Consider the following 12,256-nt stretch of genomic DNA (forward strand, 5'->3'; position numbering starts at 1 on the left):
CCTTTTTCATGCGGGGCGTGACCAAGCCCTATAGGGGCGTGGCCAATCATAGTGGGGGCGTGTCTCTGTGGCTGTGGGCGTGGCCTTCCCTTCAAAGGCGGGGCGGGGCGGGCCAGCGCCCTGAGGCGGCGGAGGCGGCCGGGCCGGGCGGGACCCCCGTAAGTGTTGTGGTATCGGGGCCGACCGGAGCGGGGCCGCGTGGGTAGAGCGGGAGGCTGCGGGGAGGGAGGGATGGAGCGGCGCTCCCCGCTGCCGAAATTCCCGATTTGTCCGCAAAATCCTCGGTTTCCGGCATTTCCGCCTCCCCCGCGCTGTGCCTGGCCCGCGGTGGCTCTGAGGGTGCCGCTGCCCCGGGGTGGGAGGCTCTGAGGGTGCCGGTGCCCCGGGCCGGCTCCTGCGGCGTTTTCAGGTGTTTTTCCTGCGCCTGGTGATGATGCCGTGTGTCTCTGTGAGTCATTTGTCACGGCCGGCTGACGTCGAGCTGGGCTGGTGCTGGAGTAGTTTACGAGCGGTTTGCAAGTGCTTTCCGAAAGCCCGGCCGCGTTACTACGAGTTTGCGCCTTGCTCTGCAGAGCCCGGCGGCGCTGCGGGTTCGGCAGTGTGTTGGGTGTTTTTTGGAGCGTGGCATGAGCTGAGCGAGGTTTCTTACTCCTGCAAGTCCAAGGGTGGACAGGTTAATTATTAATTATGGGTGGAATTACGGGTGGTGTGTGCTGAGTCTATTTCCCCGTGGCTTCCCATCCGTGGCTCGCTCCTCCAGTGTTTGCCTGTCGAGGCCCTGGCAGGGAATGCCCAGAGCAGCCGTGGCTGCCCCTGGATCCCTGGGAGTGCCCAAGGATGTGTTGGACAGGGCTTGGAGCAGCCTGGGATGGTGGAGGAGCCCCGGCGTGGCCGTGGTCGCAGCCCCGGCGTGGCCGTGGTCGCAGCCCCGGCGTGGCCGTGGTCGCAGCCCCGGCGTGGCCGTGGTCGCAGCCCCGGCGTGGCCGTGGTCCCAGCCCCGGCGTGGCCGTGGTCCCAGCCCCGGCGTGGCCGTGGTCCCAGCCCCGGCGTGGCCGTGGTCCCAGCCCCGGCGTGGCCGTGGTCCCAGCCCCGGCGTGGCCGTGGTCCCAGCCCCGGCGTGGCCGTGTCCCCGTTGTGTTTCCCAGCACGCCTGGTGTGACCGTGTCCCCGTTGTGTTTCCCAGCACGATGTTCCCGGCAGGCAGCAGCCCTGCCCCGGACCAGGAGCCCCTGCTGGAGGACGCCGTGCGGAGCGGGTACAGCCTGCAGAAGCCCAGGGACCGCTGGCACGGCGCCTACCTGATATTCTTCCTCCTGGGCCTCGGCTCCCTCCTGCCCTGGAATTTCTTCATCACGGCCAAGCACTACTGGAGGTACAAGCTGCAGAACTGCTCGGATGAGCCCGGCCCGGCGGGGCAGGCTGCCTCGGACCTGCGGGTGAGTGCTGCTTTGGAGGCAGAAAAAAATCACCTGCCCTCCTTCCTAACAGGCTCGTTTTCCTCCTCTGTTTCCCCGTAAGGTTAGTGAACATCCTCTAGGGTCTCCCCTGCCCCAGAGGGAAAAGTTTATTTGGTATTTATTCACAAATAGCCACAGGGAAGATGCTTCAAGTCATCTTGTGGTCATGCCTTTTACCTGTATTTGGAGTGGGTTGAAGTAAAGTGATGCTCTTTTCTGGTTTGGGGCTTTTGAGGCATGGTGGCAGTGTGTTTGGAGTTTATGTGGGGTTAAACACTTCCATGATGACGCTCTTCCCCCATCAGAGCTCTATGTGGGAGGAAGATGTCAGGTTTGCTTTGGGGTTTATTTGAAGGGCTCAGCTGAAAGGGAGAAGAAGTGGGTATGTCCTGTGATGCCAACAATGAAGGCATATCTCTGAAGGGTGGAAAAACCCAAGGAGGGAGAAGAGTTGCCATTGCACATGGATTAAAACCCAGCAAGCAGGAGAGAGGAGTGTGGAACCTGAGCTGGTCCAGGCATGGATTACATTTGCCACCCACCATTGTGCTGCTGCATTAGAAATGTGGTGCAGGGGCTCTGAAGCACTTGCCCAGTTCTCTCCTCACTGCTGGTGTGAGCCCATTTGTGGGAATGAATGAATAGTTCTCTGGGATGTACTGTGAGCACACTTCTGCCTGGTGCAAAGCATTAGAAAGTCACTTTTCCTGCCCAGAAGCAGAAGCAAATTAACTTTTTAAGCAAGTTTGCTCAGTATCCCCAGGATGGTTTGGAGGTTTGCTTTAAGTAGGTGGCTAAACAAGCTGCAGTTTTAGCAGCCAGCTTTGTGTTTTGCTTTGTCTTTTCCCTCCTGATTCATCGTGTGGCCGCAGAGCTTTGAGCCTCCTGCTTGGCTGAGCTGATGCCACAAGCACAGAGATTTAAGTCTCTGCCTATCTGGACCCTCTAGGAGTGATTATTAGATTTTCTGTTGCTTCCAGTGAAGCTCCTGATAGGGAAGAGGAGATGAACGTGCTTGTAAACTGATTAAAAATTATGCCAAGCTGTAAAAAATAATGAGCTGTGCAGAGAAAACCTGCCAAGTGCCTTCTCCTGGTTGGATGTGATGAGACCTCATCTCTGGAGCTGGATAAGTGCAGAAAATGAGAACCTGCTGTGATAGGGGTGGACATGTAGGTCATCCTCCTGTTTGTGTGCATCATCCTGCCTGCTGGCTGAGATTCCTGCAGCAAAAAAAGGGGATTGAGCCCCTCGAGGGGAGAGGAGAGGGAGCAGCCACACTTTGATGGTGCACAGCACCATGGCAGCTCCTTCTTTCACCGTTTGTTTTTTTCCTTCTGTATTTGTGTCCCTGATGTCCTGAAACAGCCCAGGGCTATGGGAGGGCAAATCCCAGAATTCCCATTGCCCTGAGCAATTTGCAGCACTGCAAGGTGGACACCTACACCATAACTCCCTGTTGTGTCATATTCAAGATCTGAAATTCATGTCTTTGTTCCCCCTGCAACGTTCTTTACTTTATTTGGGTTTTGTTTTTTTTTCCTGGCAGGACTATTTTGAGAGTTACATCTCCATTGCCTCTACCATACCCTCAGTGCTGTGCCTGATTGGAAACTTCTTGCTTGTCAACAAGTAAGTGTTGCTCTGATTCCAAGTACCCAAGCCACATTTCTCCCTGGCTTTGCTCCTGTCTTCTTTCCAGCTTCCCAGCTCAGGGGGAAACCACAGGGCACCCTGAGCTCAGCCTCCCTGTGCAGCCGAAATTCCCCTCCTTGAGCTGCAGCCAGCTGAGGTGAAGTGGGAGAAGCACTTTGCTTTACAAGTGCCTGCAGTTGGCCTGAGTAAATAAATTCCTAATGAATTCCTCGGTTAATTGCTTGGAAACAAAAGGTTTTGCCTTTTAAAAATACCTTTATTGTCATCAGGGTTGGCAAAAGCCAGGCTCATCGAGGTAGGAGCAGCACCTTGCCCTGCCCTTACCAGCCCTTGAACTGGGATGAGAAATGGACCAGCTGCTCCTTGTTGAGGCTTAAGCCTCAAACAGCCTCCTGCTTTCATCTGTACCCTTCCTTATCCCCCATCAAACTGCTGCACGCTTGCAGGCGTGGCTTTGCATGGCTGACATCCTGATTCCAGCTCCCTCAGCTGCTCCCACCTCTCTTTATCCTCTTTCCCCTTCTGCCAGCACAGGAGTTGCCCCTGTCCCGTGTTTACCCTTCACCTGTGGTTTGAGGCACAGCAGTGACTCCCTCCCTTGTGCCCAGGGTTGCTGCCAGCGTGCGGATCCTGTCGTCCCTGTTTGTCATGCTGGCCGTGTTCCTGGTGATCACCGTGCTGGTCAAGGTGGACACCTCCACCTGGACCACGCCTTTCTTCACCCTCACCGTGGGCTGCGTGGCCGTGGTCAGCAGTGCCTCCACCGTCTTCTCCAGCAGCATCTTCGGCCTCAGCAGCTGCTTCCCCATGAGGAACCTGCAGGCCCTGCTCTCAGGTTGGCTGATCCCACTGGGATCGTGCTCCTGGACTTTCCCTGCTCGGCTCTGTGGTTTTTCTCTCTGGGGGTTTTGTCATGTGGGGGTTTGGTTTAGAAGCTTAACTTTGCCCTAATGATAAAGGGAAGTTGCTGGAGGAGAAACTTGCTCGGTCACATGAGCTTTGGTTTCTGTAAACAGCCATAAAGTGACCCTGGAGTGTTGCTGGGTGCAGGGAGAAAGGAGGGAAGGAGGTGACATCCCCCTGCCCTGTCATTTCCAGCAGCTTTGCCTTGTCTGCTCCTTTCTGATCAGCGTTTCCATGAGTGATGAGGGGCAGCTTGGGAGCTGTGAGTGATGAGCTCCCTGGAGCATTGATAACATTATAAATGTGCTGTGGAATGCTTGACAAACCAAGAGGAGAAGCAGGGGGAAAAATCAGGATGGTGAAATTTTTCCTGGGGCCAAGACAGGAGTGTTTTTAATGAGTTTATCTCCGAGAAGGAAAGCACCACATCCCTGAGATGGCATTCCTGCCTCTGGTGCCTTGAATCCCATCTGGGGGAGTGCAGAAGGGAGGCTGATTGTGTGTGCTGGTGGGAAGCCAGGTTTAGGCTTTGGGAAGGGTTTGGGCTGTTTCTGCAGGACTGGGGAGCTGCAAGCCCCGAGCCTGTGTGTGCTGTGCTGTGTTGGAAGGGGTGCGGGATGGCACCTGGGCTGTGGAGATGGAGAGGAGCGTGATTGTGCCCTAGCTGTGGGGCAGTGCTCCCGGGGGAGCCGTGCATGTCACAAGAGCAGTTTCTGGGGTGCCCCTGTTGCTGTGTGTCCCTCACTGTGCCCGCTCTGTTGGCACATGCAGGCCAGGCCATGGGTGGCACCGTGAGCGCCGTGGCCTCCGTGATAGACCTGGCAGCGGCGGCCGACGTCACCGACAGCGCCCTGGCCTATTTCCTCACTGCCGACATCTTCATCGTGCTCTGCATCGTGGTGTACCTGCTGCTGCCCCGGCTGGAGTACTCCAGGTGGGTGCCAGCCTGCCAGGGCTCCCACAGAGGGATTGCACTGGCATGGCTGGGGATCCACGGGACACTGGCGCTGCTGCTGTCCCTGCCCTGTCCCCGCCGCCGGCCGCGCTTCCCCTTTCACCGAAACCACAGGCTGAAACCGAGCCTCGGCCCAGGGCTGAGCTTCTGCCGAGCTTTCCCAGGGCCCCCAATGCTGCCTCTCCCAAAATGTGTGGAGTCAGCAGAGAGCCCTCACCCAGAGCCGGCCAGGCAGGAGTGTCCCCATACCCTGTCTGCCACTGGTCTGGTTGGTGCCTGTAGCCCCCAAGGGCCTGCGTGCAGTGGGGTCCCCTCTGTGAACACTGAGGGCGCGGAGAGATGGGGACAGGGGATGCTGGGTGTGCAGGGGTCACCTCTCTGTGCGAGGTGGGAGCTAAAGGTGTGGTGGAGTGTGGTGTTTGCTAGGCTCCCCAGCATGAGATGACAAATCTGACCCCATGTGCTCAGAAGGATGATTTATTATTTTATGTACTTATATTAAAGAATACTATACTAAACAAAAAGATACAGACAGAAGGCTTAACAAGAATGAATAATAAAAAACTCCTGACTGAATCCTCAGTGTGGCACAGCTGATGGTGGTTGGTCATTAGTTAACAGCAATTCACATGTTTGGATAAACAATCTCCAGGCCACGTTCCAGAGCAGCGAACACAGCAGAAGCTGAGGCTCCTCATCTTCCCAGGAGAAGAAATCCTGGCAAAGGGATTTGTCAGAAAATGTGACAGTGGAGTTGCTGGGTGCAGCAGGCATAGCTGTGTCTCCAGCTTCTCTCCGAGTCTCAGCTGCATTCCCCCATGCTCCCCTGTGTCTCTTTCTGCAGGTATTACCTGAGCAGCCAGAAGGAGAGCCCCTCGCTGGTCACTGTGCCCCCTGACGGCTCGGTGGAGGAGCAGGCAGAGCCAGGAGGCACCGGGAGCTCCTCCTCCTCCCTCACAAGGAGTGTTGGCATCCCCCCACTCCGCCCCATCCTGCACAAGACTGCCCTCCTCGGCTTCTGCCTCTTCTACGTCTTCTTCATCTCCATCATCATCTTCCCTTCCCTCTCCTCCAACATCGAGTCAGTCAGCAAAGCCTCGGGCAGCCCCTGGAGCACCAAGTACTTCACACCCCTCACCTGTTTCCTGCTGTACAACTTTGCTGACTGGTGTGGCAGGCAGGTCACTGCCTGGATCCAGGTGCCAGGCCCCAAGAGCAAGCTGCTGCCTGCCCTGGTCCTCCTCAGAACCATCTTCCTCCCTCTCTTCATCCTCAGCAACTACCAGCCGCGGGCTCACGTCCGGACCGTGCTGTTCGACAGGGACGTCTACCCCGTGCTGTTCACAGCCCTGCTGGGGCTCAGCAACGGCTACCTGGGCACTCTGGTCATGGTCTACGGCCCCAAGATCGTGCCCAAGGAGCTGGCCGAGGCAGCGGGGGTGCTCATGTCCTTCTACCTGGTGCTGGGGCTGGCTCTGGGCTCTGCCTGCGCTGTGTTCGTGGTGCACCTCGTGTAGGGGGGCAGCCAGGGAGGGGGATACCCTCAGCTTGTGGTGCTGCTGTTGGGAATTTGGGGCTTGGAGGCTGCCTGCCTGTCTGGGCAGGGGGTAGCTGCATCCAGGGGGGATGCAGAGGGAATATTTCCCTTCTGGGAAGGGCATCTCCTGTGCTTGGGAAGGTTCTGTCAGACACTGTCACTCCCAGTTGAATGGTGCAGGGACCAAAACAGCCTCATCCTGCCAAGGATGCTCAGGGACACCCTCCCTTACCCGTGTGCCAGTGGTTTTAAACTTAACCCAGGGCTTCTGGGGCCACCTTGGGTCTTGGTGCTGCACTGTTCAGCCCCTCAGGGGTTGGTGGTCTCAGGGAGGGCTCACCCCTCACTCATGGTGGTGTTGAACTAAAAAGGATTTGAGCCCTGGAGCACCTGCTCACAGCTTAGGGAACAAATAGCAGCTGCCCCAGGGACTGGGGCACATTTTTGCACAGATTTCATACAATCATTGCACAAAAGTAATTTTTGTATGTATATATAAGGGAAAATGCTCCACTTGGAGTTTTTCTTGCTTTAATTTTTCCATATAAAATTGAACTGAGGGATCATCTACTTCCTAGCATGGTGCCACTAGTGCTGGGGACTATTCCCTGGGCAAGCTGAGAGGAACACTGTTCCTGCTGTGACTGTGGTGTGACCCCAAGGCAAGCGAAATGCTGAGTGAGCCTAACCTGAGGTTTTTAGGGTGTCCTCAGTCTGTGCTCTCTGTGAAAGCCAGGAGGAGGTAGGAGAGAGGCCCTGGTGTGAGGTTCACAGCAGAAATCTGCCTAATTCCTGTAGACAGGCACCATATGGCCTCCAGATGTTCTCAGAGGGGTGAGCTACTGTGACACCCAAAAATATGGCCCAGCCAAAGACAACTGGCTTTTAAAGCCATTTAAACTCCCATATGCCAGCGCAGCCTGGACTAAATCCGATTGCTGTGTTTATTTTCTCAGATGGGCTGGATTTATGCTCTGGGAGAGGTGAAGGGATCAGCCAGGGTGTGAAGGCAGAGCTTGGCGGTGCAGTGATGCTCAGGGGTGCTGGCTGTGCAAATGGATTCCTTGGGTCAGGAGCAGATGCTCCATTCCTGGGCGCTCTCTCAGCACCTGCTGCCTGCCCAGGGCGTGCTGGAGCTGCTGCATGTGGCAGAGCAGCAGGGTCCATGCTGGTCACTGCCCGAGAGCTGAGGTTGGGGTGCTGGGAGCCCCTCCTGGGGCCAGGGCTCCCATCCCCTCCCTGCTGCTGGAGTTATGCAGCACTTGGGCAAAAAGCCCAGCCCAGCCTGGTGCTGCCAGCCAGAAATTCCCTTTGTGGCCTTGGGTGAGCCTGTCTTCACCCTGTGCATTTCACCCCAGTCCAAGGAATGATGAGATTTGGCTTGGTGTTTTACTGCTTTGCATCTCTGCTCCTCCTCTCCTTGTTACAGCCCAAATTCCTCTGCAGGGAGAGCTCAGTTATCTGGTACTGTTGCTAATAAAGAGAATTCCTGACCCTGTGCAGCTCCTGGTGTCTGGAATGGTTTCTCTTGGAGGTGCACTGATGCATGCAGCTTCAGCTTGCAGTTTTCCTTGTGGCCATCCCTCTCTCCCAGCTTGGATTGTGAACTCAGGGAAATCCCTGACAAGGGAGAGCCCTGAGATGACTGCTTGGAGAGCATTCCTGTGGCAGAGGGAGTGAGCAAAAAGGGGATTTATCCTCTGGTTTTGGTGACGTGCAGCTGAGGAAGGTTAATAAGTGAGGAGGAAAGTCAATGCAGATGCAAACTGGGTGAGAAGCAGGTCTGGGCATGGAATGCCATGGTGAGCAGGTGGATGCTGCCAGGCCTCTGGGCCATGAGCTGTGGGTGATGCCCTGCAAGAGGAGAGGGATCATTTACAGGGAGCTGCAGAGAGCAGCAGGGAAGCGATGGCAGTGCCTGGGAGAAGCCACATTCCTGCTCGGCGTGGGCCGTGCCAAGGAGCTCCAGGTAAGGAGACCTTGAGGAGGGAGATGGTGCTGGAGGGTGGAATGAGGCTGCATCTGGGAGAAAATAAAAGTGCAGCTGCACCTTGTGCCTGGCTGGGTTGAGTTGTGTCCCTGCCCATGGCAGCAGGGCTTTGGTGCTAAGTGATCATCCATTCCAACCCAAACTTATCCCCTGATCCTGGGATAAATTGGGATAAATGCATCTTTGACAACAAAAGCAGCCACGGAGCCCAGCTCCAAGGCTTGGAATGGTGCTCTAGCCAGGAGGAACACTGCAGGGATCCACACCTGTGCTGGTGTTTGAGGCTCCTCAGGATGAGGGAGGAGATGGGAATCTGACTCCATGTTTCAAAGGCTGATTTATTATTTTATGATATATTAAAAGAAAATTATATACTAAAGCTATACTAAAGAATAGAAGAAAGGATTTCATCAGAAGGTTAGAAAGGAACGAATAATAAAATCTTGTGACTGACCAGAGAGTCTGACACAGCTGGACCACGATTGGTCATTAATTAAAAACAATCCACAATGGAACCAATCAAAGCTGCGCCTGTTGGTAAGCAACCTCCAAACCACATTCCAAGCAATCAGATAATTATTGTTTGCATTTCTTTTCTGAGGTTTCTCAGCTTCTCAGGAGAAAATTCCTAGTGAAAGGATGTTCATAAAACATGACAGTGGCACAAAAACTGCCTTCCAGTTCTCCAGGGGCTTTAGGAGAGGCAGCTGCTCCCCTGAGCTGAGCTCCAGAGACAGACCCCGGCTGGAGCTGAGCTGGCTCCATGTGTCTCCCTCACCTGCCTAAAAATGCACTCCCAGATTTTGTTTCTGTGATCACCACTGTCCCTTCACCTGTAGGAAACAAATTTATGTGGATGCTGGGACTTTTAAGGTAAAAAGAAGGGAAGTTTAATTTTTCATTCCAACATTTATAGATTTTCAAAAATGCCAGTACATTGGAGGATAGCAGTGCTGCTTCTCCAATGACACTGGACAAACCAACAGCTCGTCAAATTTTTCTTCTTCCAAAAAAGAATGTAATGCAATAATTATTTACAAAAATGTGCACAAGAGAATTTGTTACAATTTGTTACGCAGCTATATATTTTTTATTATGTGAGCTACGCTCACATCAGCTGCAAGTGGCTTTCTCCAAAGCCTTGCCTCGGCTGTTCTCTGTCACCCTGATTTTTTAAGATTTTCTAAGCCTTCTGATGTTTACATTCTTGTAGCAAACTTTCTCACACACTTGCTGTAAATAACTTATTGTTTTGCATTCTTTTATGGAGGAGGAGAAATTTGATGGACTGCTGGTTTGTCCAGTGTCATTGGAGATGTCGCAGACATCTTTTATGAAAAATCTTTTCCTTAGGATTTTTTCTCCTGAGAAGCTGAGAGGCCTCAGGAACAAAATGTAAACAATGGTTATGTGGAATGTAACAGGTGGATCTGTGATTGGTCTCATGTGGTTGTTTCTAATTAATGGCCAATCACAGTCAGCTGGCTCAGACTCTCTGTCTGTGATGCAAGCCTTTGTTATCATTCTTTCTTTTTTTATTCTTGGCTAGCCTTCTGATGAAATCCTTTCTTCTATTCTTTTAGTATAGTTTTAATATAATATATACCATAAAATAATAAATCAGCCTTCTGAAACACGGAGTCAAATCCTCGTCTCTTCCCTCATCCTTGGACCCCTACGGTCACATTGGAGAGGTGGCACTGTCACCCTCCAATCCACTGTCACTTTTGGGAGTCTATAAATGCTGGAGTCAGAAAACAAACTTCCCTTTTCTTCCCCTTGAGAGCAGCAGTGTGTGCTTGTGTTGTTTCACGTCCTGTAGTGAGTCCTCCCTCCCTGGAGCGTCCCCAGCGCTGTCCCTGTCCATCTGTGGCAGCAGCCTTTGCTGGCAGAGCCTCTGGTGCGGTGCTGTGGCCCCGGGGAGGTGGGAAGCCCCTCTGGAGCCGCCTCAGCAGCACCTTGGTGGTGTCCACAGCGCAGCAGGAACGCGATGCTGCTCCGTCCTTGAGGCCCTTTCCAACCCAAACCATTCCGGCATTCCCGGGAACACGAGTGGCCGCTTGGGGCCGAGCTGATCTGCCCCTGCACCCCCGGGGAAAAACACAAACCCTGCCTTTGAAACCTCGCCAGCCAGCTGCAGGCTTGCCCGGCTGCTGGTCTCCTTCTTCCCTGCTTTATGGAGTAATTTGTACTATATTTACACAGCAGTGATAAACAGTTTTTAAAATGGAAGCAAAGAAAAACGCTGCTGGATGAATTGTTACAAAAAAGCCCTGTTTGCCATTCCAGCAGGGGGAAAAAAAAAGGGATAAAAATCACCATCCTAGGGACATGCTGTTCATCAGATCTGGGTATTTTTTCCCTTGATTTGTGTGCCTAATGTGAGCAGAAGAAGTCGCAGATGCATGCTGAATTCTGCAGGGAACATATGCATGCATTTAAATCATTTACAGCATTTACTGGTGCAATTGTAAAGCACATTATTTTTCTGCATTTGTAATTAGGCTCCAAACAGATGGTGAAGGACTGTAGCTCCTGATTAGACAGCCTTGTGCTCTGTTGGACGGCGCTGCGAGAACAAGCCGAGATGAGAAACTTTTCCTCCTCGCTCATCATGCCAGGGCGGGGGAGTGCCGGAGCTCTGGGTGAGAATTCCTGCAGCATTCCTGGGCAGGAGTGGGAGCTGAGAAGGGGTTTTAAAGCAGGAGTGGCTCTGTCAGAGGAGTAATCCCACCTGCACGGCCTGGGGAGAGCTCTCCTCCCCTCCTGGGGGCAACCTTGAACCTTGAGCAGCACCGCGGGCTCCCCAATGGCTCCTCATGATGCCTCAATTGTTAGTTTTTGTATTTTTCAGATTCTGTGCTGCTCTACTGTGTGGGTCTGGGCTTCGCATCAGGGCATGGTGAGCTCTGTGCACAGAGCAGGGAGACAAAACAATTCCTGCTCCAGCTGGGCACCAAGGACAAATGATCCAAATCTCAGCCCCAAGAGCACAAACAGCGTGGGCTGGAGAGGCTATAATTGGACAATTAATTCCAAAATTCAAATGGAGCAGAACTGATCAAAGTGAGAGACCCCATGCCCAGTCATCCATTTTGGTTCATTTTGTGGCCATTTTGGTCCATCCTGGGTTCATTTTGTGACCATTTTGGTTCATCCTGGGTGCAGCCCTGGCTGGGCTCTCATGCTGCCCGAGGTGCATCCATGGAGGAGATCCTTTTATTAAACCCCTGCTTTATTCTTTAGCTTTGTCTGGTCTCTGTTCCAGCTCAGCCTTCCCACGGCATCACCAGCACTCGCCCTCCTTCCAGCCATCCAGGAGTCCCCCTTGCTCCTGTCCCCACCTCACACAGGGGACAATTTATCCCGTTCTTCCTGCAGCTTCTTGTTTTCCTGGCTTGCCTCCTGAAATCACAAAGGTAAAATGGGTTAAATGGAAATCACCTGATCAAAATGGGTTAAACGGGAGACAACTGACGAGCAGAGTGAGGCAGAAGAGGAGCACGGTGTCAGTGTGAGACCCTGGGGGAGCAGCACAGGATTCCCTTGCCCAAAGTTCCTTTGTGTTTCCTTTGCTGGTCCCCCCCAGGCTGTGGAGAGGGGTGGTCACCTTCTCTTGGGTTTTTATCTTGAATTTCACTGTGTTAGCAGCGAGGATATCACAGGTCCAAGGCCAGGGCTGGCAGCAGGGAGCTCATCTTGCTCCTGGCACAGCCCCCTGGTGATCCCTGACCCCAAACAGGGCCCAGGCAGCTCCA

The 12,256-nt window shown here is 53.7% G+C and overlaps 1 protein-coding gene across 1 annotated transcript; it reads left to right on the forward strand.

Annotated features, from left to right (window-relative positions):
• The first annotated feature begins 1,187 nt into the window (after nt 1-1,187).
• On the forward strand, nt 1,188-7,956 carry SLC29A3 (solute carrier family 29 member 3). Its single transcript, XM_058810680.1, has 5 exons — nt 1,188-1,436; nt 3,007-3,089; nt 3,722-3,948; nt 4,788-4,950; nt 5,816-7,956. The coding sequence occupies exons 1-5, from the start codon at nt 1,188-1,190 to the stop codon at nt 6,486-6,488; spliced, it is 1,395 nt and encodes a 464-aa protein (XP_058666663.1). The 3' UTR covers nt 6,489-7,956.
• The last annotated feature ends 4,300 nt before the right edge of the window (nt 7,957-12,256 follow it).

Source organism: Ammospiza caudacuta, chromosome 9 (genome assembly GCF_027887145.1).
Source record: "Ammospiza caudacuta isolate bAmmCau1 chromosome 9, bAmmCau1.pri, whole genome shotgun sequence".
In the NCBI taxonomy this organism is placed as follows: Eukaryota; Metazoa; Chordata; class Aves; order Passeriformes; family Passerellidae; genus Ammospiza; species Ammospiza caudacuta.

Excerpts from the sequence above, each read along its gene's own strand:
- SLC29A3 (XM_058810680.1), top strand. The coding sequence starts at position 1,188 with ATGTTCCCGGCAGGCAGCAGCCCTGCCCCGGACCAGGAGCCCCTGCTG. Across the intron at positions 1,437-3,006 it reads AGGCTGCCTCGGACCTGCGG|GACTATTTTGAGAGTTACAT; the intron begins GTGAGTGCTGCT and ends TTTTCCTGGCAG. Across the intron at positions 4,951-5,815 it reads CCCCGGCTGGAGTACTCCAG|GTATTACCTGAGCAGCCAGA; the intron begins GTGGGTGCCAGC and ends CTCTTTCTGCAG.